General features: G+C 40.9%; 1 protein-coding gene across 1 annotated transcript; it reads left to right on the top strand.

Annotated features, from left to right (window-relative positions):
* The first annotated feature begins 18,079 nt into the window (after positions 1 to 18,079).
* On the top strand, positions 18,080 to 22,098 carry LOC308101946 (uncharacterized protein). The gene is made up of 8 exons (XM_080451496.1): positions 18,080 to 18,194; positions 18,616 to 18,732; positions 19,266 to 19,281; positions 19,366 to 19,785; positions 20,129 to 20,144; positions 20,243 to 20,340; positions 21,880 to 21,930; positions 22,063 to 22,098. Exons 1-4 carry the CDS (start codon positions 18,101 to 18,103, stop codon positions 19,517 to 19,519), a joined length of 381 nt encoding a protein of 126 aa, XP_080307622.1. The 5' UTR covers positions 18,080 to 18,100; the 3' UTR covers positions 19,520 to 19,785; positions 20,129 to 20,144; positions 20,243 to 20,340; positions 21,880 to 21,930; positions 22,063 to 22,098.

Genomic DNA, 22,098 nt, shown 5'->3' with positions numbered 1-22,098 from the left:
GAGATGAGCTCTCCGTGGATGAATGAAAATGCCAAAACACAAATGCCATTTCACCATTGAAATGCAGAAAAAGTACTCTTTTCGTCTTAGTCGTGACCAGTGAGAAGCAGATTGTATTGTCTGCAAAGCTGCAAATAAAAGTTCTTTAGACCTGCAAGTCCATATCAACACTCTAAAGCACAAGACAGTTGTGCGAGGTGAGAGCTCTTCTGCAGATTAAATTGACCGAATATCTATACTACAATTCGAGTTGAGGCGCACGCGCGAGATTTGTCACTGGTTTGACTCTTTCACCGCTGTTGCCAGATCGTGCGCGAGCAACAAGCAACCAGCTTCATGAAAAAATTGTCACTGGTTTGACTCTTTCACCGCTGTTGCCAGATCGTGCGCGAGCAACAAGCAACCAGCTTCATAAAAAAACACAAAGCTGCGCACTGCGCACTGCGCATGCGTCGACGCACTTTCTCTAACCAATTTACACCCACTTCACGCTTACAACACCTGGACATGGCAACCCAACCTCACTCTCCGAGCCTATCAGCGTCGTCGCTCAAACACGAATGGCAGCCATTGTTTTTGTCCATTGTTTCTGTGGCCAGCTTTCTCTGCACTTTTCAACTTCAAAAAGCTCTCAAGGGGGGGGTACTAGGGGTGGTACTAGACGTTCGGGCAGAACGTCTAGTGTTGTACAACCTGGCAAAGCAAAATATATAATGGTTTGAAGAATGGGCTACCTCTGTTTTTCTAAGATAATATATATATATATATATATATATATATATATATATATATATATATATATATATATATATATATATATATATATATATATATATATATATATAAATATACACATATATATAAACAACAGGTCACGTTGCAATGCAATGTGAGCTTGTAGGTTGGCTATTTTCACTGAATAGAGACGCTATTATGGTTCAACAGATTAAACAAGCATAATTCATACAACAGCAACATTTTAAGTGAGGGTTTGCATGTGGTACCACCAGTACCACATGGTAAAGTTAATGGACACTACATGTGCCCACTTTATTGTAGGTCAACGTCATTGCAATTAGCTGTCTACGTCAGGAGAGGGAGACAAACTAACATCAAATGTATGGGCCGTGCTTGTGTTGTTGTTGTTATCGTCCACACTCACAGTGCTAGTTGAGAGCCCAGGAACAGAGGTGGTTGCACTTGCAGCATATTCTGCCAGTTTTTTCATCCATTTCCGAATATGCATTTTGAAACTGCTCTCCTAGTCTACATTATCAACACACGATCCACATGCAATGCTTCCTCCAGTAGTATTCACAATTTCACCTGCGCCGGGAGTTTTTGAACCTTTGTGACGCAACAATGTAATGAATGGGAGGAGGGAGCTCAGCAGACAACCAATAGTAGCTTACGTATTTGCTTGACAGACTGTCCTTGACTAAAAACCTTGCTTCTGACACTGTAGCTATTGTAATATCACTAGAAAACCAATTCAGCAAAAAAGGGAGTTGTATATTTTGATATTGATATCATTCTATAATTCTACAAAACTCTGTGGCTCTGTGTGTGCGTGCGCGCGTCCCCAAAATCTCTTCTGCCCGGTTCTCCTCATTGCTCAAATTCGAGCCGTTTAATAACCTTTTTCCGAACCTCTACGGCCGGAGTTTTTGACGTTACTTACTGTGCATGCATTCGCAGCCACCTACGTGCGCATGTACGTTTGTTGTCGCTGGCGAAATCATGTCCGTGAAACAAGCGCCGGTGCTGCCACATCCGTGAAACAAGCGGACCATGGCGTGCGCGTGTGTATGTGTGTTGGAACTGTTGCAGGTACCAAGTACTAAGTCACTTTTCATCCCTGATGTACTGTCTGTGCACAGCACACAACCCAAACTGCACATACTTTGGGTGCTCATATCCCCGGACGGGTATGGTCTAGTTATTTTAATTTGACAACTTGACTGAGGGGGCGGGACTGTCCGGTTGAGGGAGTGTCGCCCACTTGTGGCACCGACCTTGACCAGCTCAGAGTCACTCAGGCCAGGTGTGACGGATTAAATCAGCCTTCACCAACACCACAGTATGCTAGCTATTTTAATGTAGATCTACACTGCTTTACTTTCACACAGTTCGGTAGCCTACATTCATACAGAGCCTGTGGGAATCGTGGATACTCACAGTGAAGCGTGGAGTTGGTGAACATTGACCTGTGATTGACCTCACTTGGCAGGCATGTGACTTTCAGGGTGGTTGTGATGCCTCATTCTTCATACAGGTTGATGATTTTATTCACAGTGTTGAACATATGGGAATTTATTAGAACATAATTTATGTTGAACAGCTCACTTTTAGCCTGGTAAACCCTCCCTCCGGAAATCTCATTTCCATTTGATTTCAGGAGTGAGTCTGGCCTGATCCGCCTTTCTGCAATATTGGCTGTGCTGGAGTTGGGCGGGAGTAATACCGTTGACTGACAACCCCTTCAGCCAATCAGCAGTTCACCAGTCTTAATGTGACGCAACGGGACTTTTGAGACAGCCATGCCCAAAATGGGTTGCCTTATTCGGATACATGGGTGTCACTGCCCGCCCCTACCGGTTCTCTAAATTTTTATTTTTAAATAGGCTTTGTCATGATTAATTGACCACATATATGAAGTTAAACAACTAAATTCTATCCAAACAATATCTTATAAGTAAATTCCGTGCCTCAAAATAGAAGTTAGAGAGCTTTTTGAAGTAAAAAAATAGCGGAGAATATAGCGGACAAGAAAAAGATGGCTGCCGTTCGTGTTTTGGGCTCACTCGAACTCGCCACCTGATTTGCCAACGTAAGCTGTCAATCACAGAACAATGAGCGACGACGCTGATAGGCTCGTCCGTTTGGCGTACACAGCCAATATTGCAGAAAGGCGGATCAGGCCAGACTCACTCCTGAAATCAAATGGAAATGAGATTTCCGGAGGGAGGGTTTACCAGGCTAGCTCACTTTAGGATATAGGTTTGAAATTATATGATCACTTGTTTTGCCTAAAGAAGGAATATGATATTGACTGGTTGAAATGTCAGCTGAGGCACACTTGAACGTTTGCAACAGGCAGAGGCCTTTTGTGGTTTTGCATTTCCTGTATGTGAGCTGCACCTGCTGCATACGTGACACACAGCCTGTATTTATGACTGATCAGTGAGATAACTTGTTCAGAAAACACCCAAGATTTGAAAGATTTAACCAAAGGTTACATGCACACATGCATCCCTCAAAAAATGCAGTTCGCTGGGATCATTTAAAACAGCCTTAAAAACTCACCTTTCTGGAGGCCAAAAGAGGAGGTAGTACCATTTTCCCGTTAGACAGACGACCCCCCCGCCCCCATTTTGTGTACATATGCTAGTATTATTATTTTGTTTCCTGCATTTTTGTTTTGTTTGTACATATAGTGTTATTTTTTTCTGTATTTTTGTGTTGATATTTGAACTGTTTGGTTGCTACTATATATGTCTATGAATTAAATACCAAGGACCCCAATGGAAACAAGACTGCAAGGACTTTTTTGGACGGACCTTTTAGACAAAGTACTATAAATGTAATTGTGCTGTTTACATTTTTTGCCTAATAAAATATTCAATCAATCAAAATAATTTGATTTTCTCATTTAGGGACAGGTCGATTTTTAAAGATATAATATGTATATAATATGTAAAGAGATAATGTATGTACCCTGATATAAAATGCCATGACCCTCCATCTGTCTCTCCCTCTGTCTGTCTGTCTGTCTGTCTGTCTCTCTCTCAGTCTCTCTCCCTCCCCCTCTCTCTCTCTCTCTCTCTCTCTCTCTCTCTCTCTCTCTCTCTCTCTCTCTCTCTCTCTCTCTCTCTCTCTCTCTGCTTCTCACAGCTATTAGTTCACTGTGAACAGGAAGTTGAAAGACTTTTCAGAGGCTTTCACAGGAAAGGATGGGTCACATCTTGCGCTGCGTGCTCCTCTGTGAGTATATCACAAATATTACTAGTAGGTCTAATGACCTAGTATTTGAACAATAATTTCATTGGAGGAATATGTGTACTTAAACAACATTTTGTTCAAGCTAAGCTGCTGAGTTTGACCTTGCTGTAGATTTATAATTTCAACAATAATATAATTTACTATTAGCAATAACAACCGAAATAACAGACCAAAGTACGACAGTGATGTAGGGCTTTCACGACTAGTGATTTTTACTAGTAGACAAATTTGACCCACTGGTAGTCGACAAGTCGAGGTTTACCTATTATGTAATAATAAAGAAGCTCTGAGGCACGTACGGCATCTCGCAGAAGCTAGGTTGCCATGACAACGGATATACACAAACAAACACACGTGTTGAGAACGTTACACTGCAACAAAGAACAGCATTTCACCATTGCCACAATCCACATTCATTTTAGCTGCTACAATAAGGAATGGAAACTGGACTCACCAAAATGTATCTGCCGTGTCTCTGGTTAAACAATGTACACGATAAATCCAGCTGTTTGTCAATAACAAGGCTAGGCTACTCGCTAGCCTCGCTACACAAACACTCTACCGTCCTTTTGTCCACATCTTCAGTGAAATACTTACATACGAATGTCGAGTGGCCTGTTTTTTAGCTTATATTTGTATACAACTATATTCCCGGAAAAGACTCTAACGCAAAACTGTCCCCTTCCACCGTGGTGAAGTTGGTTTCAGGTTGGATATTCACCGAGCTGGATTATCCAACTGGGTGAATATCCAACCTGAAACCAACTTCACCACGGTCCCCTACACACCGAATCGCTGCTACTGTATGTGCGGCGGCCGAGAGTTCATAAAATTGTATTTAATTAACTCTCGGCATTACACTACATGTTACATGTTCCGTTTACAATGTTTGTTATTTTAAAAAGAAAACTGTACAGGTGTGACTATAGTTGAAATTAGCTTGCTACCTTGTAGGACCGCATACAAATCAAATAAAAAATGATTTTAAAAAATCAACTATTTGACTAGTACCAACAAAGGTCGACTAATGGTTATACTAGTCGACTAGTCCACCAGTTGGTGAAAGCCCTACAGTGATGATGCAACTATACCGAACAGAGACAGCCTCTTGCAACGGCTCCTATAGTATACCATTTTTAAAATGTAATCTTTTTTTCATTCATTCATTTACACGTTAACAAATTATTATAACTAGCTACAACATGCACAACATTTGTTGGATATCAGAATAGTTTTACAAATCGTATTTACATTTATTCTTCTACAACATCAAGTCAGAAACGTTAATGCAGTCTTTCAGAGTCTAAGCTTGTCATTGTCATCATACTTTATGAAACGTTTTCAACATTTACCTTTAAACCACTGTCCACACACACATATAAATGCAGAAGGCAAGCATGTTCTAATTAGCGTTCTGATTAAAACTTGGTCAATTATCATTACCCATATATAATAAAACATTAGCAAAATTGACAAAAAATTATTGTAGCTTGTTATTCTTTCCTATTAAACTTGAGTCAACTGTTGTAGCTGTCTATATATTGGTGTTGTGTTAATTAGGAATAATTACAATTAACTTATTTAATGCTTGTCTTTATAATGTCTCAATTTCTTTCAGTGGTGAGTAGCTTCCTTGGATACAGTCCAGGTGAAAATAGATTTTCTATCTATTCTCTTCATTCACTCAGTGAAGATAGTATTTCCACCTGTCACATACTTCATCCTTTACATTATGACATATTTCTATCAGGACAACAGGTGATCGGGTCGTCTCAGGCCTTGCTGGCCAAAGAGTTGGATGATGTGATCCTTCCTTGTCACATTGAGCCACTTGTCAACATGGAGAGGAAGACAGTGGAGTGGACGAGACCTGACCTGAAGCCGTCGTACGTGCACGTCCGCCAAGATGGACGTTACATATTTGACCAGCTCAACCCATTGTACCAACGGAGGACATTCCTGTTCAATGAGCAGCTGCCTCATGGTAACATCTCACTGAAGCTGCTCAGGGTGCAGCTCTCAGCCGAGGGGACCTACAAGTGTTCTGTTCCAACCCTGAACAGCAGCACTTTGATCCAGTTCCTTGTTGGTAAGGTTTTGTGGTAAAAACAAGAAAGCTTTCATTAACTCCCTTTGACAGTGGTTCTCAAACTTTTCCATGTTAAGCCACAGACCCCGCATCCAAGACAGTGTTGCCAAGGCAGTGATGCCAAGTCTGCTTATTATAAGCAACGCTGTCATAGTCACTTGGAATGGGAAAAAATCTTAACTTTTCAAAGATTGTTAACTAATCTTCTTAAAGAAGAATCTGAAAATGACAGTTGATAAAACCCAAAGTTTATATTATTATTAATATGTTAAAAATTGTATTATTCTAGATTCTCATTTGTAATTTATAATTCTTATTAAAATAACATGTATTCAGACAGACAGACAGACAGACAGACAGATAATCATGTGTATGTGTTTTTACAGGGGCTGTGTCTCAGCCAGTGATCTCGCCAAATGGAAATAATTATGGTGTATCTTTGCTATGTGATTCTGGGTGCTGGTATCCAGAACCTGAGGTGTCTTGGCTGAACAGTGAGAGAAACAACGTCACTGCTGAACCCTCAGTGACAGTCAGACGTTCTCAACACTGTTACGTTGTCCAGAGGAGCGTGACAGTGTGGCAAGCAGGATCCGTGACCTGCAGAGTTCACCTACCACATTTCAACTACACTGTTGACATACACAGTGTCATCACGGGTAATACATGTTTCCATCATTTCATCCTTGAAGAACATCTGGAAACACCTGTGTCATGCCGTAAGACAGTATTCGGTCGGTGTGAAATTCTATAAACATTCTGTAAATACTCCAAAAGTGAAAAGAACTAAAAAGACTAATATTGTGCTGCGTTAAAGTAGAAATACTTCCATTTGACTAGTATCTCATATCATATTATCTTTTGTACTCCAGTAACTTATTGCCCTCCTTCTTCATACAAAAGTATTAATATATTCACCATTGACAGCTAATAATGGTGGCAATAATAGTGGTTTTAAAGTTTTTAATTTCACATTTTGTGTGCATTGTGCAAGTGAAAATGTTGGCCACACACTGATTAGCCCCACGGGGGTATACAAGCCCCATCCGTGCGGGGCCACTTTGATTAACTTTAATTGGAACGCATTTCGGAGCGGCTCTTGGTTGCAGACACAGTCTCTCCACTCAGAGAACCTCATACTGTTCTCTATCGTGTCAAGACTCTGTCTCTCCACATATTCTATATGTGGGAGCTCAGCGAGGCATTTGAGTGCTCACCCTTGTGCTCCATCAAAAAGGCTAACCATGGACATACATTGACTATGTACACACCCATGGCCGAGGCGTAAGACGCCAACCAAGGCCCATCTGGCGCCGCCAGATGCTAAGGCCAGCCATAAATGGGTGGAAGCCACTTAGCTCGCAAGTTGCAAGGCTAGCTTCAACATAAAAAGACAGCACTCCGAGCCAAGGTCCATCCTTAACAGAGTTGTGGTCCCGGAGGCACGGTATGTCCTGCTGCATGGAGCCCAGCACACGCTGCGTGAATGGGGTGCTGGCTGCCACATTCATGCTGTAGAACCTGATAAATGTGGCCAGCGTTGATCAAGAGGCCGCCATACAGATCTCAGATAAAGGGGCACCTCCTTATAAAGCCCATGAGCTAGCAAGGCCCTGTGTGGAATGCGCACACACTCCTGTTGTGGCTGGCTTGCCTACCCACCCACGTATATGCCTGTTGGATTGTTGGACCCAACTGGAGCCAATGAGGGAGCCTAGTCTTGGAAACAATCTACCAAAGGCAGTTAGGTCCATACTCCCCTTCAAGGCCCTGCCAGGGCACAACTGCCTCACCGTCCTGAGGAGGGTGGGAAGGGTGCAGCTCAATAGTCCATATTCACATGGCGGCCATTTTGGAATTTAACATTGCGTTGCTGTGGCAACTGGGGTGGCAACTGGGGTGGCATTTCATTGACTTAATGGCAATATGCCCGCCTTGTGAATATGGTCTATGGACTGACTGGCTCACGACTCAGACCAGGCCTTAGGGGTTTGGTCTCAGCACCACCCCAGCATTGCCATGCAGAAAGTGGCAGCATTCCTCATGCACCGACAGGGACATTCTTTTATCTGACACAATTGCCAACAAGAATGCTATCTCGAGAGAAAACAGCATCCTAAAGCCCAAACCCCTGTGGAAAGGGATGGAAGAGAGTCCTGTGGGCTTGGGACAGGAGGTCCTGCCGCACCAGGAGCTCCCAGAGTTGCCCTCGGAGGAGGGGTGCAAGCTCAGAGGATCAGAACATCTGGGGCCAATTTGGGGGCCACCAGGATGAGGCTCATCTCCTCCACCTAGACTCTCTGTAGGAATGGGTGTAGGAAGACGAAGAGAGGGAAAGGCGTATAGGAGGCCTGCTTGCACTGACCTAAGGGAGGATCGACTCTCCCCATGGAGAAAAGGAGGGAACAACGAGTTGTCTCCCACGGAGACGAAAATATCGGTCCTGGCGGTACTGGACCGATCCTAGATCTCATGCACAAGTTGTGGATGCAGCCTTCCCTTCGGAGACCTGCAACGTTGCCTGACCCGGCACATGCATCACCCTCAGGGACTTGAACCGGGAATTGGCCCACTCCCATTCTTATCATCCGAGCCGATTTGCAAAGGCGAGGGGAGCCCAGGTCCCCCTGCCTGTTGATATATGCTGCCGCCACTGCACTGTCCGTTCTCACCAGGACAAGGCAGTTCATCAGCACATGCTGGAAGTGTAGAAGCGCCAGATATATCGCCTACAGTTCCAGGAGGTTGACATGGGCCAGCCCTAAACAATGTACACATTGGTCATGACCGTGCTCCACTGGCATTTCTTTTTTTTTATATATATATTTTTTGGCTTTTTCTTCCTTTATTTGATTGTATACAGTAGACTGACAGGAAATGTGGAGAGAGAGATGGGGAGTGACACGCAGCAAAGGTCGCCGGGATCGGGAATCGGGCCAGCATGTCGCGGGTGAATCCCAATCCCGGCTTCCTCTCGCCAATAAAATCCACTGCCTCCACTTGTTGCAATGACATTTATGCCTCCCGTCGAGTTATTTCCAATCTAAACACCCCCTTCACCCCTCCAGTTGGCATAGGTGGAGACCGAACCCATATCTCCAAAATCTCAATTTCAATTAATCTAGCCTATGGTTTAAGCTTCACTTGGCTGAAACACTGGGCAGGAAGATTCACAAGTAGCCTGGCCTTTTCCATTTTTCACATGTTCCACGTTTGTCTTCTTTTTTGTTTCTTCTCTTTTGTATCCTTCCCCCTCTACGCCTCTTCCCTTCCATTCCCCCACTCAGGTAGGCAAATGTTCACTGCCCCTAAACCAAAGGCCATACTGAAAGCTGACAAGACAGACATACTTGTAGGGGGCAGTGTTACACTGAGCTGCTCTGTGGAGGGCTCATATGGATGGAACTACTACTGGTACCAACCAGCGCCATGGTACATGATACTTAACAAACACTCACTGATCATGCAAGATGGTGTTCAATACTCTACTGGACCAATCAATGTGTCTGAAGGTGGAATCTACTGGTGCAGAGGAGGGAGAGGAGAACCAGTTTACTACACTGAATACAGTGATGCAGTCACCATAGTCGCACTTGGTGAGTCATTTCATTTGCTTTGTTAAAAAAAATAGTGAGCTAAAATGTATTTTACAGTAGTGCCTGAGGCTTACGCTGAATAGCGTTTTGTATGGTTTATAACTAGAACAAGTCAGGATCAGGTAGGATGATTTTAATAACAGTAGCAAGGCACATGATCCAACATGGCATACAGGCAGCGAGTATTGTTTCCGTAGGAGAAGAGACGCGAGACACGGCTTGTGATTGGCTGAAGCGGGGGTAGGGAGCGCTCCGCTGTATTCACTTGGACCGTGCGCGAGGCGGTGCAGACATATCGGAGATACCGAAAGGCGCGCCGTCTGAAGCAGTGCTTCGCAACGCTTGGCACGGCGACCGACTTGCTTGCTTTAGCTCGCTCGGCGGTGCCTATCGTGGCTCAAGTCTGCTTCAGACGGCGCGGCTCCGTCGCCTCTGCCGAAAACAAGCGCTCCCTTACGTCTCGCCTCCTATGGAAACAATAATAGCATACAAGCAATTACAACAAGACCACAAGTCACTTCCTGCCTATTTCCTGTAGTGCATTAGCCCACAGCATCACCTTATGGTGTGATGAAGAACAGAACAATTAAAGCGGCACTATGTAACCTTTTTTTACTGAATTATTTTTTATTTTGTCCAATCTGTATGGTAGAGTGTTGTTAATACAATATAACGTATGCAATTGGGGTGGTTGTATTTTGTCTCCCTAATCTTCTATTGAGATATTTTGATCATGTCAAAGGTCATGTCTCACCTAGACACAGGATCTGACACAAATTTTGACCCGATAGTCCAGATAAAATTTATCCCCTGCGCAAGCAGGCAGGCTCTATTAGCCTGGTAAAATGGTAAAAATGTAAGCTCTTGCGCAGGAACCCGGGTTCAAATCAGGCGTAGAAGAGGAAAGTTACATAGTGCAGCTTTAACTGGACACAACAGGTACTGCATGTGTATATGTGCTTATGTCAGTAAGTCCCCACAAAAGTGGACAGTTGACAGTCTGTACAACCAGGAAATGGCAATGCCTTGTGTGAGGTTGTTCTGTGGATCTGCTCTTTTTGAACATTTCTGGTTACTATAGTTATAATGTTGTTCTTCTTATCTCCATATTTCAACTTTGTATGTTTTTTTTTGTAAATGTAAAAACTTCATCATACAAGAGAAAATATTATATGAATATATTCACTATTGTCAGCTAATAATGGGAGTAAAATGTGTGCAAGGGAATATTTGCCTTAAAGGGATATTTCACTTTCAATTTTTTTTTTTGTGATTTTATCATCTACTCAAGCCTTTGTGAGCCCCACAGACAGTTTTTAAGTTGCTCGATTCAGTATTTATATATTTGATATAAATGTTATCAGACACGCCCCCTTCCTATACAAACCCATTGTAACTTTAAACTTCATTTTAACCATGTTAGATTCATCAAAAACACCCGTCCTTGGTTCTGGTTACTCACCCTGCCCTCCTAATGCGTGAGGGGGCCGTGTTTTTCAGAGATTTTTTTTCATTTATTGCATTTTATTTTTTTATTGCATTTTATTTTTTTCATTTTCCAAAAAAAATATAAAAAATAAATGAAAAAAGTAATTGAAAAAACACGGCCCCCTCGCGTATTAGGGGGGCGGTATAAGTCACCAGAACCAAGGACGGGTGTTTTTGATGAATCTAACATGTTAAAAATGGAGTTTGAAGTTACAATGGGTTTGTATTGGAAGGGGGCGTGTCTGATAAAATGAATATCTAATATCTAAATATTGAATCAAGCAACTTAAAAACTGTCAGGGGTGCTCACAAAAGCCTGAGTAGACGATAAAATCACCAAAAGTTTTTTTTAAAGTGAAATAACCCTTTAAACATATGGTGACCACTATCCATAGGAACCTTTGTCTGGGTTTCATGGAGGTGCACCGGCACCCACACACACTTAGCCTGGGATCCAGACGGATTTGCTCCGTTCGGCAGATTCTTTTTTTCTCACAAAATCCGCCAAACAGAGCTAATCAGTCTGGATTCCAGGCTAACACATACTGACCAATCAAGTCACATTTAGAGCCCTGCTCTAAAAACATTTTTAGATATTATATTACAGAAAGTTTTTTGTTTTGTTTTTATTTTTAATATTTGTATTAGGGAATTCAATGCAAGCTTAGGGTACAAAGGTACAGGTGCATATATGCATGAATAATTATATCCCTCTTTTTTATTTTTCTCTGTATATAAAAAATGGGTAGTAAAAAGAGAAATCAAAATGACTGGGAATGTCTACACTGTCTACACAGAAATGAGTTAAATAAGGCAGTTTTAAATACGGATTACTTAAATTTAACAAAAAAGTAGAAAAAGAAAAGAAAAAAGGAGAGAGAGGGAACAAAAAGAAAAAAAGAAAAGAGGAAATAAAACGAGGGGTGGAAAAGGGGAAGGGGGGTAGGTAGGGGGGGACTTTGTAGTGAGTTGAAGTAGGTTATAAAGGGATCCAATTTATTGGAATAAATTGCAGAGTTGCCCTTTAGAGAATATTTTATATTTCCCAATTAAACATAAGACATAACATCCCTGAGCCACATGGAGGATGGAGCTTTGGAAGACTTCCATAAAAGTACAGATTGCATTACAGATGGTTAACTTTAGGTATTATATATCGTTGCTGTCGGGCAGAAACATCTTCCACATTTGTTTTATTTTTTGTTCCCTCTTTCTCCTTTTTTGTCATTCCCCCCTTTCCGCCTCTTCCCTTCCATTCCTCCACTCAGGTAGGCAAATGTTCCCTGCCCCTAAACCAAAGGCCATACTGAAAGCTGACCAAACAGACATACCTGTAGGGGGCAGTGTTACACTGAGCTGCTCTGTGGATGACTCATCTGAATGGAACTACTACTGGTACCAACATAACAAGGACTCACTGATCATGCAAGATGGTGTTCAATACTCTACTGGACCAATCAGTGTGTCTGAAGGTGGAATCTACTGGTGCAGAGGAGGGAGAGGAGAACCAGTTAACTACACTGAATTCAGTGATGCAGTCATCATAGACACCCTTGGTGAGTCCTAATTTTCTTTGTAAAACAAACCAAAAATAAATAGTGAACTACAGTAAAATGTATTTTACAGTTGGCCTGAGGCCTAAGCTGAAGTGTTTTGTATTGTTTATAAGTAGAATAAGTGAGGATCAGGTATAGGATGGTTACTGATTTTAATAACAATTGCAAGGCACGTGTTCCATCATAGCATACCTGTTTAGGAAATAACAAACCAAGACCACAAGTCACTTCCTCCAATGTCATATAGTGCATTAAAGCCCATTGCACCACCTTATGGTATAATGTAGAATAGAACAATTATTAACTGAACACAACAGGTATGTCTATGTGCATATGAATGTCAGTTAGTCCCCATAAAAGTAGACAGCTAACAGTCTGTACAACTAGGAAATGGCAAATTGAAACTTGTTTGATAGTGAAAGTTGTATTTTCCTTGATAATCTATGCATGTAAAAATGTGTTGTTCATTGTAAATCTCTTACATTGTTCTTGTGAAACAGTTTTGTAGTTCTAGGCGTATTTATAGGTACATATATATATATATATAAAGAGCACTATTCCCATTTGGCCGTATAGGAGACACGACTGTCACCACACTAGTTGACGTCCCCACAAACGTCCAGTTAATCAACGTGACAACGATGTCATCTGGATTGGGTAAAGTGTGGCTTTGCCACTTTTAAAGTAACTAATGATGTATGCAAAGCTTTCAGCTAGCCCATAGTTTCCCCAGGAAATGCCGGTTCTAGTTTTAAAATGTTCTTCTTAATCTGAACAGATAAACCAAAGGCCATACTGAAAGCTGACCAAACAGACATACCAGTAGGGGGCAGTGTTACACTGAGCTGCTCTGTGGAGGACTCATCTGGATGGAACTACTACTGGTACCAACATAACAAGGACTCACTGATCATGCAAGATGCTGTTCAATACTCTACTGAACCAGTCAGTGTGTCTGAAGGTGGAATCTACTGGTGCAGAGGAGGGAGAGGAGAACCAGTTCACTACACTGAATACAGTGATGCAGTCACCATAGACACACTTGGTGAGTCATTTAATTTGCTTTGTTAAAAAAGAAAGTAAAAAAATTGTGAGCTAAAACAATATTTTACAGTGTGGCTGAGGCCTGAGCTGAAGTGTTTTTATTATCGTTATACTTAGAGAATAAGCTTGGATCAGGTAGGATAGTTAATATTTTGAATAACATTAGCAAGGTATGATCCATCATGGGATACATGCAATTACAAATATATGATTTACGATTATGTCTCTATTGAGACATAACTCAGACTGCATGCGGACGCCGCAAAGTTCGGCACGGCGACTCGCTCACCCAAGCTTGTGGATCAAGTCCGGTAACAGTACAGTACACATCGAGAACACCATGCACGTGAGGAAAAAGGGCCATCAGAGACTGTACTGATTTCGCCGCTTTTAGAAGTTCAGAGTAGTACCCTCAGGCTAGTAGTATCCTCAGGCTGTACTACAACAGCTCAGTTGAAAGTGTTCTATCAGGCTGTGTTACGGCCTGTTATGGAAACTGTACTGCCCGAGAAAAGAAAAACCTACAGAGGGTGGTGCGAGGGTGGTGTGGTCGGCAGAGCGCAGGGAGGCAAGCTTCCCTCGCTCTAGGAACTGTACAGAAGAGGTGTGTACTCAAAGCTCAGCACATCATTATGGACAGGCACCACTTAGCCACAAACTGTTCATACCCCTACAACAACCGTGGCCAGGCAAGGAGGCCTACCACAGTACCAAGGGCAACACCACCAGGTTCATGAACAGCTTCCACCCGGCTACCATTAGACTGCTGAACAAGGCATGATCACCGCCTATCTGCTGGCTGGCCTTGGACTTTTTGCTCTTCCTCATGGACCTACCTGTGGATTATACCAGTGAAAGGTGTTTCAGGTTCGACCGCAACCTGACACGTGATGATACTTTGCACCTTAATCCCATGTACGCACTGATATTTTACTAGCACCTTAACTAATAACATCTGCTGCTATGCTCACGCATCTTATGTTTAACCTCAGGTACGTAAATATGTAGATACATTGTTTTTTTGTTTTTTTTCTCTCTCTCTCTTCCCCTTGCTCCCCATGCCCGCCCTTCTTTTTTTTCTTCCTAATTTTAACAGATACAACGGCCATACTGAAAGCTGATCAAACAGACATACCAGAAGGGGGCAGTGTTACACTGAGCTGCTCTGTGGAGGGCTCATCCGGATGGAACTACTACTGGTACCAACATAACAAGGACTCACTGATCATGCAAGATGGTGTTCAATACTCTACTGGACCAATCAGTGTGTCTGAAGGTGGAATCTACTGGTGCAGAGGAGGGAGAGGAGAACCAGTTTACTACATTGAATACAGTGATGCAGTCACCATAGACAGAATTGGTGAGTCATTTTATTTGCTTTGTCAAAAAAAACAATAGTGAGCTAAAAAAAATATTTTATAGTTTGGCTGAGGGCTAAGCTGAATAGTTTTTTGTATCGTTTATAAGAAGAATAAGTCAGGATCAGGTAGGATGGTTATTGCTAACAGTAGCAAAGAACATGCTCCATTATATTATACAGGCAATACAACCAAGACCACAACAAAGATTCTACTTTTTTTTTGGAAGATCCGCCATCCCAATCTTCACCACTAGCAATCTGCGCCACTAAGATCTGATGTCAGATCTTGCGAACGTTCTGTGATTACTGTTGCTATAGATCTTGCGAGCTTGTTGCTCGGACAGAAAAGGGTTGATAACTTCTGAATGTTCGGAAGACGTGTGGCTTGTGAAGAATGCGTTTGATTTTTGTGTGTTGTTCAGTGACCATGGGGCTAAAGAATGGGTCAAGAGCTGTCTTTACATTCACTTCTCCCACTGGAATTAATATTCACAACCTACTTCTGGTCTTCTAAAAGGCGGTCACATCACACGGATACGGGTAGTAAAGTAAACCGGAGATGGCGGGTCTTGCTTTCCTATTGTTTGTCTTGGACCACAAGTCACTTCCTGCCTATTTCCTGTAGTGCATTAGCACCATAGCGGCGCCTTATGGTGGTCCTATGCCTCTCTATGAGGGCAGACATAACTGAATGGGTAGAGAGCCCGCCTGGGAGCCCTGGCAATGAGGGTCCCAGGTTTGAGCCACGGCAATGTGTTGAGGTGTCCCTGAGCAAGACTCTTATACTGCTCCCTGAGGCGCTCCTCCCGTCCTCTGCTCTTGATACTTAGGATGGGTTTAAAATGCACCTCATTTCACTTTATATGCAAACAAACATACAGTGACGGATAAGGTAAAGGAGTGTGGACCAAATTATTATTATCATTATTGTTATTATTCATGTAGAATAGAACAATTATTAACTAAACACAACAGTTGTGTCTATGTGCATACGTATGTCAGTAAATGGTAAAGTGAAACTCATTAGAGGGTGAAAGTTGTATTTTACTTGATAATCTTATGCATTAAAAATGTGTTGTTCATTGCAAATCTCTTAGTTACATTGTTCTTCTGAAACGGTTTTGTAGTTCTAGCCGTATTCATAAGGTACATATTTATAAAGAGCGCTATTCCCATTTGGCCGTATAGGAGACAAGACTGTCACAACACTAGTTGACATTCCCACAAGCAGCCAGTTCATCAATGTGAGGACAATGACATCTGGATTGTGTAAAGGGTGGCTTTAACCACATGAACGCTAGTGTACCTAGTCAATCGACTATTTGTTGTGAAGAGATTTAGTGTGCAGACAGAAGAAAGACTAGTGTAGAAACCTGTCGGGCTCTGGTCAACAAAGTATAATACAGTAGGGTTTAAGCGATTAACACTGCATTGGTTTTTCAAGAACTGTACACCTAATAAAGTGGTATTGTTAGCTAAAGATTTGACATGGAGGATAGGCTGTTATTAGACTATTTTGTCTGATTGTCTTCTGTTTAGAATCAAACCTCTACATACAAACAGATCTCTGTGCAGTAATTTTTTATACTAATTTGGATTGTATTCTATTTGAACAGAGGGCAGGTCTGTTTTGATACTGCAGCCCAGTTGGTCTCACATATTCACGGGAGAGACCATCACTCTCAAGTGTGAGATACTGGGGAGAAGTGACACAGACTGGAAGTATGAATGGTTCACAACAAGCTCAGCGTCATACAAACCAGAAAACCAGGCTGAATTCAGAATCAACAGGGCCTTCGTTTATCACAGTGGTGTCTATGTGTGCAAGGGTCGTGCCAAAAATGACCAGCAGTCCACAACAGGCTGGAGTGATGCTGTTAAATTGACTGTGTCAGGTAAGTCAGAATATATCTCCTTTATATAGAAAATGTAAAGAGAATATTGTGAATGGGAGTGGCAACTTCCAAAAGACTGCATGAAACAACAATATCTATGTCAACAATGTTTATAATTCAAAGAAATGTGTTTCCAACAGCAAAACCCCAGGCTGTTCTGGGTTTGTCTCCTTCATGGTTGAGTCCTATAGCCTTGGTGACTCTGAGCTGTGATGTTAAAGAATCACTTGAAGGCTGGAGGTTCTACTGGTACAGGGCAGTTCCTAAACCATCAGACAACTCCTACACTTATGTGCTCTTACCTGGTAGCCACAATGGGACTGTAGAGGGTTCCTATATCATTCATGGTCCTACAGGCACAGGAGGATATGTGTGTAAAGCTGGGAGAGGAGACCCAGTTTATTACACTGAGGACAGTGAGCCTCAGTTTGTGTGGTCTGGTGGTGAGTCCGACTCATAATTCATGTGCATTTATGTTTCTTTCACATTGACTGATCATCTCACTTTTATTGAGTTTATTTCACTCTGCCATGGTAACAGTGCTTGTTTGTTTGACCTCTGATCCTGCGTTGTGTTTTAGATCTTCATTCTTCAGCTTCTCTCACAGTGAGTTCTAACAGAACTCAGCAGTTCATCTCTGAGTCTGTATCACTGAGCTGTGATGGAAACTCTACTGAATGGAGAATTAAGGGTCATGATCGAGTAAAAGAGTTATCATCTGGACTATTAATTCAATCTACGTGGACGAGGAACGTATCAACAAATGACAGTGGCGTGTACTGGTGTGAGTCTGGATTGGGAGAGTACAGCAATGCTGTCAACATCACAGTACATGGTGAGTCCAGTTACTTACATTCAATACCTAAGAATAATACTGCAACTAACATTTGGACTGTTTATAAATTGTGAACTGTTTTACAGATGGTTCTGTCATCCTGTTGAGTCCTGTTCACCCTGTGACTCAGGGACATTCTGTGACTCTTCGATGTGAACACAAAAAATACTTTTTACTCTCCAACGTGGACTTTTATAGAAATGAAGAACTCGTCCAAACTAAATCCAAAGTAGAGATGATCATACCTGCTGTATCTAAGTCTAATGAGGCCTTCTACAAGTGTAAATATTCTGGAGAAGAGTCACCACAGAGCTGGATGTCAGTGACATGTAAGTATACTGGTAACAAATCTTAATTTATTTACACAGGAAGTATACTCCTTTGAGAGAGTTTGTACATGTATGGTAATAATTTGGAAAACAATTTTTTACTCAGGTAGAATTGTGCTTAATTCCAGCTTCACGCAATTGTTAATCTATGCTGAATAAAAGTTAAAAAGTCACTCATTAAACTTAAAATTACAGATTTTACAGCTCAGATTTTATAGCTTTATTGAATAAACTATTATACGGCAGCAGACATGGCAATGTTCTACCAGTTTTATAAGAGTAGTTCAATCTCGTTTTGGGACATAAACTACAGTCTAAATGCTAAAACAAGTTGTCCTAATGCTAATCTATTTATTTCAAATGTCCATAGACTAAATGCTAAAATTAGTTCATTATTTCCAATGCTGTTTTCATCCTTCAGTGTCTGGGCCTGTGGAACAGATTTCTCCACTTATAATTGGACTGATTGTAGGACTTCTTGTTGTGATTCTTCTGACCATCTTTCTGGTCCTGCTGTGTCGATACAGAACATCCAAAGGTGAGAACGACTACATTAGATGGATCATCTAGATTATAATCACTGAACAACTCTCCATAAAACATACTGAGGAGGTTGAGGTTGTTCTGTACCTTAGTCACCCTTTTTATATTATCATTAAGACCACCATCAGATCATAAACATTATTTTGTAATAATTGTATTATTTGGGGGATTTTATTATATATATATATATATATATATATATATATATATATATATATATATATATATATATATATACATATTATTATTTTTATTTATTTTTTGCCATATTATCTTTTTATCTATTTGATATATTTCTGTTATAGTGATCTTTATTACCTGGAATGACTGCTGCTGTTTACTGTCTACCAATTCCTCCTCGAGAATTAATATCCTATCCTATCCTATCCTATCCTATCTTATCTTATCTTATCGTATGTCTGTAGATTATAATCACAGAGCAATTCTCCATAAAACATACAGAGGTCTATGGCATGATAATATAAAGGTTCAAATATTAATGGTTCATTCTTTATTTTTAATTTACAGATCTATGTTGTGTCAGGTAAGTTGATCTCTGACTATTCATCAGCATGACAGCAGTAGATTCCATCTTGTTTTCTACATTTACTTCTACTTTTAATTATAGACCTGTTCAGTGTCAGGGGACCAATCATAGCTCAGCTGACTACCAGAACACCAATCAAAGTGGGGCTATTGATGATGTGCACCTCCCACTGCAGCATGGTCAGTCTGATGAACCAATCTTGTTGATTAAGGATACTTCTGACAAGTTCTTCTGACAAGGACAACTGCCTCTAATCTGAATCTAAATGAATTATAACTTCAAATCAAAATAATACGTCTTCATTTATGAAAACTTGAGTGTCCTTTTTGGAAGCTCATTAAAGTCTGTTTGTTTTGTGTTTTTCCTAATTATCAGAACAATTAACTACATTTAAACCATGTTTAAAATAACCACAATAAGCACCACATTACTGCTTATGTTTACCTATAGGTGACAACAGTATCTATGAAGTAATCCAGCACTCCAGTGACTATGAGAATGGTACAGTATACTTTTTAAAGATCCAATCCGATTATTGTAATCTAATTTAATTTAGTTTTAATGTGGAATATGAAAGTTGGGAGTGTAATTTTGTTCAGGTTCAGGTGTATCACTTGATTTGTGTTCATGTCCTCTGCTGAGTACAGTAACTTCTCAGTGGTTTGAGCTGGTGTGGCTCTTTGTCAAAACTGCTCTGTTCACAGGACAGTATGACATTGTGACATTGTCACCACCTCTTTAACAGGCTTTCTCATGAAGGAGAAAATGACTAGGCCAATTAGGCCTGCATCTTTTTATTTGGTTCAAATATTTAAGTTATTATATGTTTTTATTTGATTCACAGATCCAGGTCGTGTCAGGTAAATACAGCATTGATCTCTGTCTATTCATCAACATGACAGCAGTAAATTCATCTTGTTTTCAACTTCATTTATGATATGTTATCTTTTAATTACAGACCTGTTCAGTCTCAGGGAACCAATCAGGGCTCAGCTGAATGCCAAAACACCAACCAAAGTCGGGCCCCTGATGATGTGTACCTCCCATTGCAGCACGGTCAGTGGGATGAACCAATCATGTTGGTTATGGATACTTCTAAAGCTGGCTCCAGACCAGACCGATTTTGTATATCGTATATAGTCGTCCAGTCGGTTAGGGGTCCGTCGGGGGGTCCGTCGGGACCTTTTCGGCCGACCCAGAGCCGACCGAACATGTTCAGCTTTTTGGCCGACTGGTAGAGCCATGGGGTGGTGAAGCGGGGGGAGGGAGGGGGGTGAAGACGTGACAACAAAGGGCTGTCGGTGTTGCCAGATTATGTGAGAGAAACAAGTGACCATGTCTATGAAAACCTACATTCACTGTTTCTCGTTGTCGCTCCCAGAGAGAGATTGATTGATTGATTTGACCTACTTTTGCGCTGTGGTGATGACATAATTTATTGGGAGCAGGTGTGTAAGATTCCATTAGTATAAACATTTTAATTGGCTTTCATATACTCTTAATATATTTTTTTCAAATTAGATTTGGCCTTACAGATCGAAATGTGCTCAGTTTTGGCTATTTTCTGGGTGTTAATTTCAATAAATTAATTAATGTATTTATTTTTGATTATTCGAATAACCGTTTTCAAAAATGTTGTGTACACGTCAGCAGTGGTGGAAAAAGTACTCAAATGTTTTACTTGCGTAAAAGTATCAATGCAATAGATGTACTCTGAGTCTGTTACAAGTAAAAGTCCGGAATTCAACATTTACTTGAGTAAGAGTACTAAAGTATTGGTATAAAAATGTCCTTAAGGTACCAAAAGTAAAAGTACTAAAATGTTTGAAAATAGCAGATCTACAAGCTCAGAACGTGTGCATCGCAACACGTTGTGAGCTTGTAGATCTGCTATTTTCAAATAGCTTATAGGTATAAAATAGGGCTAAAGTGGTTAATGTATGTTTTATAATGATTTATATCTGCAAAGTAACTAGTAACTAAACATTTCAAATAATTGTTGTGGAGTAAAAGTATAGACAATTGGAAATACTCCAGTAAAGTAAAAGTAACTCAAAATTGTAGTACAGTACTTGAGTAAATGTACTAGTTACTTTAGTTTACACCACTGCACGTCAGTGAAGAAAAAAGAGAAAACGCTGGGAACATCAGGGAAACAAGCCCAAAGTCGCTTATAATAAGCAGACCTGGCAACGCACAGCAGAGGGCGCTGTTTTTCCTTTTTTTTTGGCCTTTGGTTCCCAGATTAGCATCTCAATGGGGCAAGTCGGCTGACAGACTAAATGCCCACTTTTGCCAACCAAATACCAGTCTGTTGCAGTCTGAAGTAGTCTGAAATAGTCTGAACGAGTCTGTTTGGTCTGGAGGTACCTTAACATGTTTTCTGACAAGGACAACGGCGTCTAATTTGAATTTAAATGCATTATAGGTTCATAGCAGCTGAAAATAAATCTCTTTCATTCATTAAACCATGAGTGACCACTCATGGTACTTTTGGAAGTTCAGTGTTTTTCCTACTAATTCACAGAGTAATTACCAAAAAAAATCAATTGTGTTAAACAAAGTCCACTTTAATGTGTATTTGTTTACCTTTAGGTGATGCAAGCTTTTATGAAGTACTCAAGAGATCTAATGACTATGAAAACGGTACAGTATCTAATGTTTAAATGTTCACATGCAACACTGTTGTCCACAGTTATTCATATTGTTAGGCCAAGTGGTTGTACATTTCCAGTAAGCAGAGATATTTGTGATGTTTTTTTTTTCTTTCTTTTTTAGATGGAATGAGAATTGAACTCAGTGAACAACAAAACT

Source organism: Gymnoscopelus braueri (assembly GCF_963280865.1).
Source record: "Gymnoscopelus braueri genome assembly, chromosome: 15".
NCBI lineage: Eukaryota > Metazoa > Chordata > Actinopteri > Myctophiformes > Myctophidae > Gymnoscopelus > Gymnoscopelus braueri.
The sequence above is the reverse complement of the archived record's forward strand: the minus strand, read 5'-3'. Positions and strand labels throughout refer to the sequence as shown.

Bases quoted from the DNA above. Each gene is read 5' to 3' on its own strand.
- LOC308101946 (XM_080451496.1), top strand. From the start codon at position 18,101: ATGATCATACCTGCTGTATCTAAGTCTAATGAGGCCTTCTACAAGTGT. The intron at 18,195-18,615 runs GTAAGTATACTG...TTCATCCTTCAG, and splicing joins GAGCTGGATGTCAGTGACAT to TGTCTGGGCCTGTGGAACAG.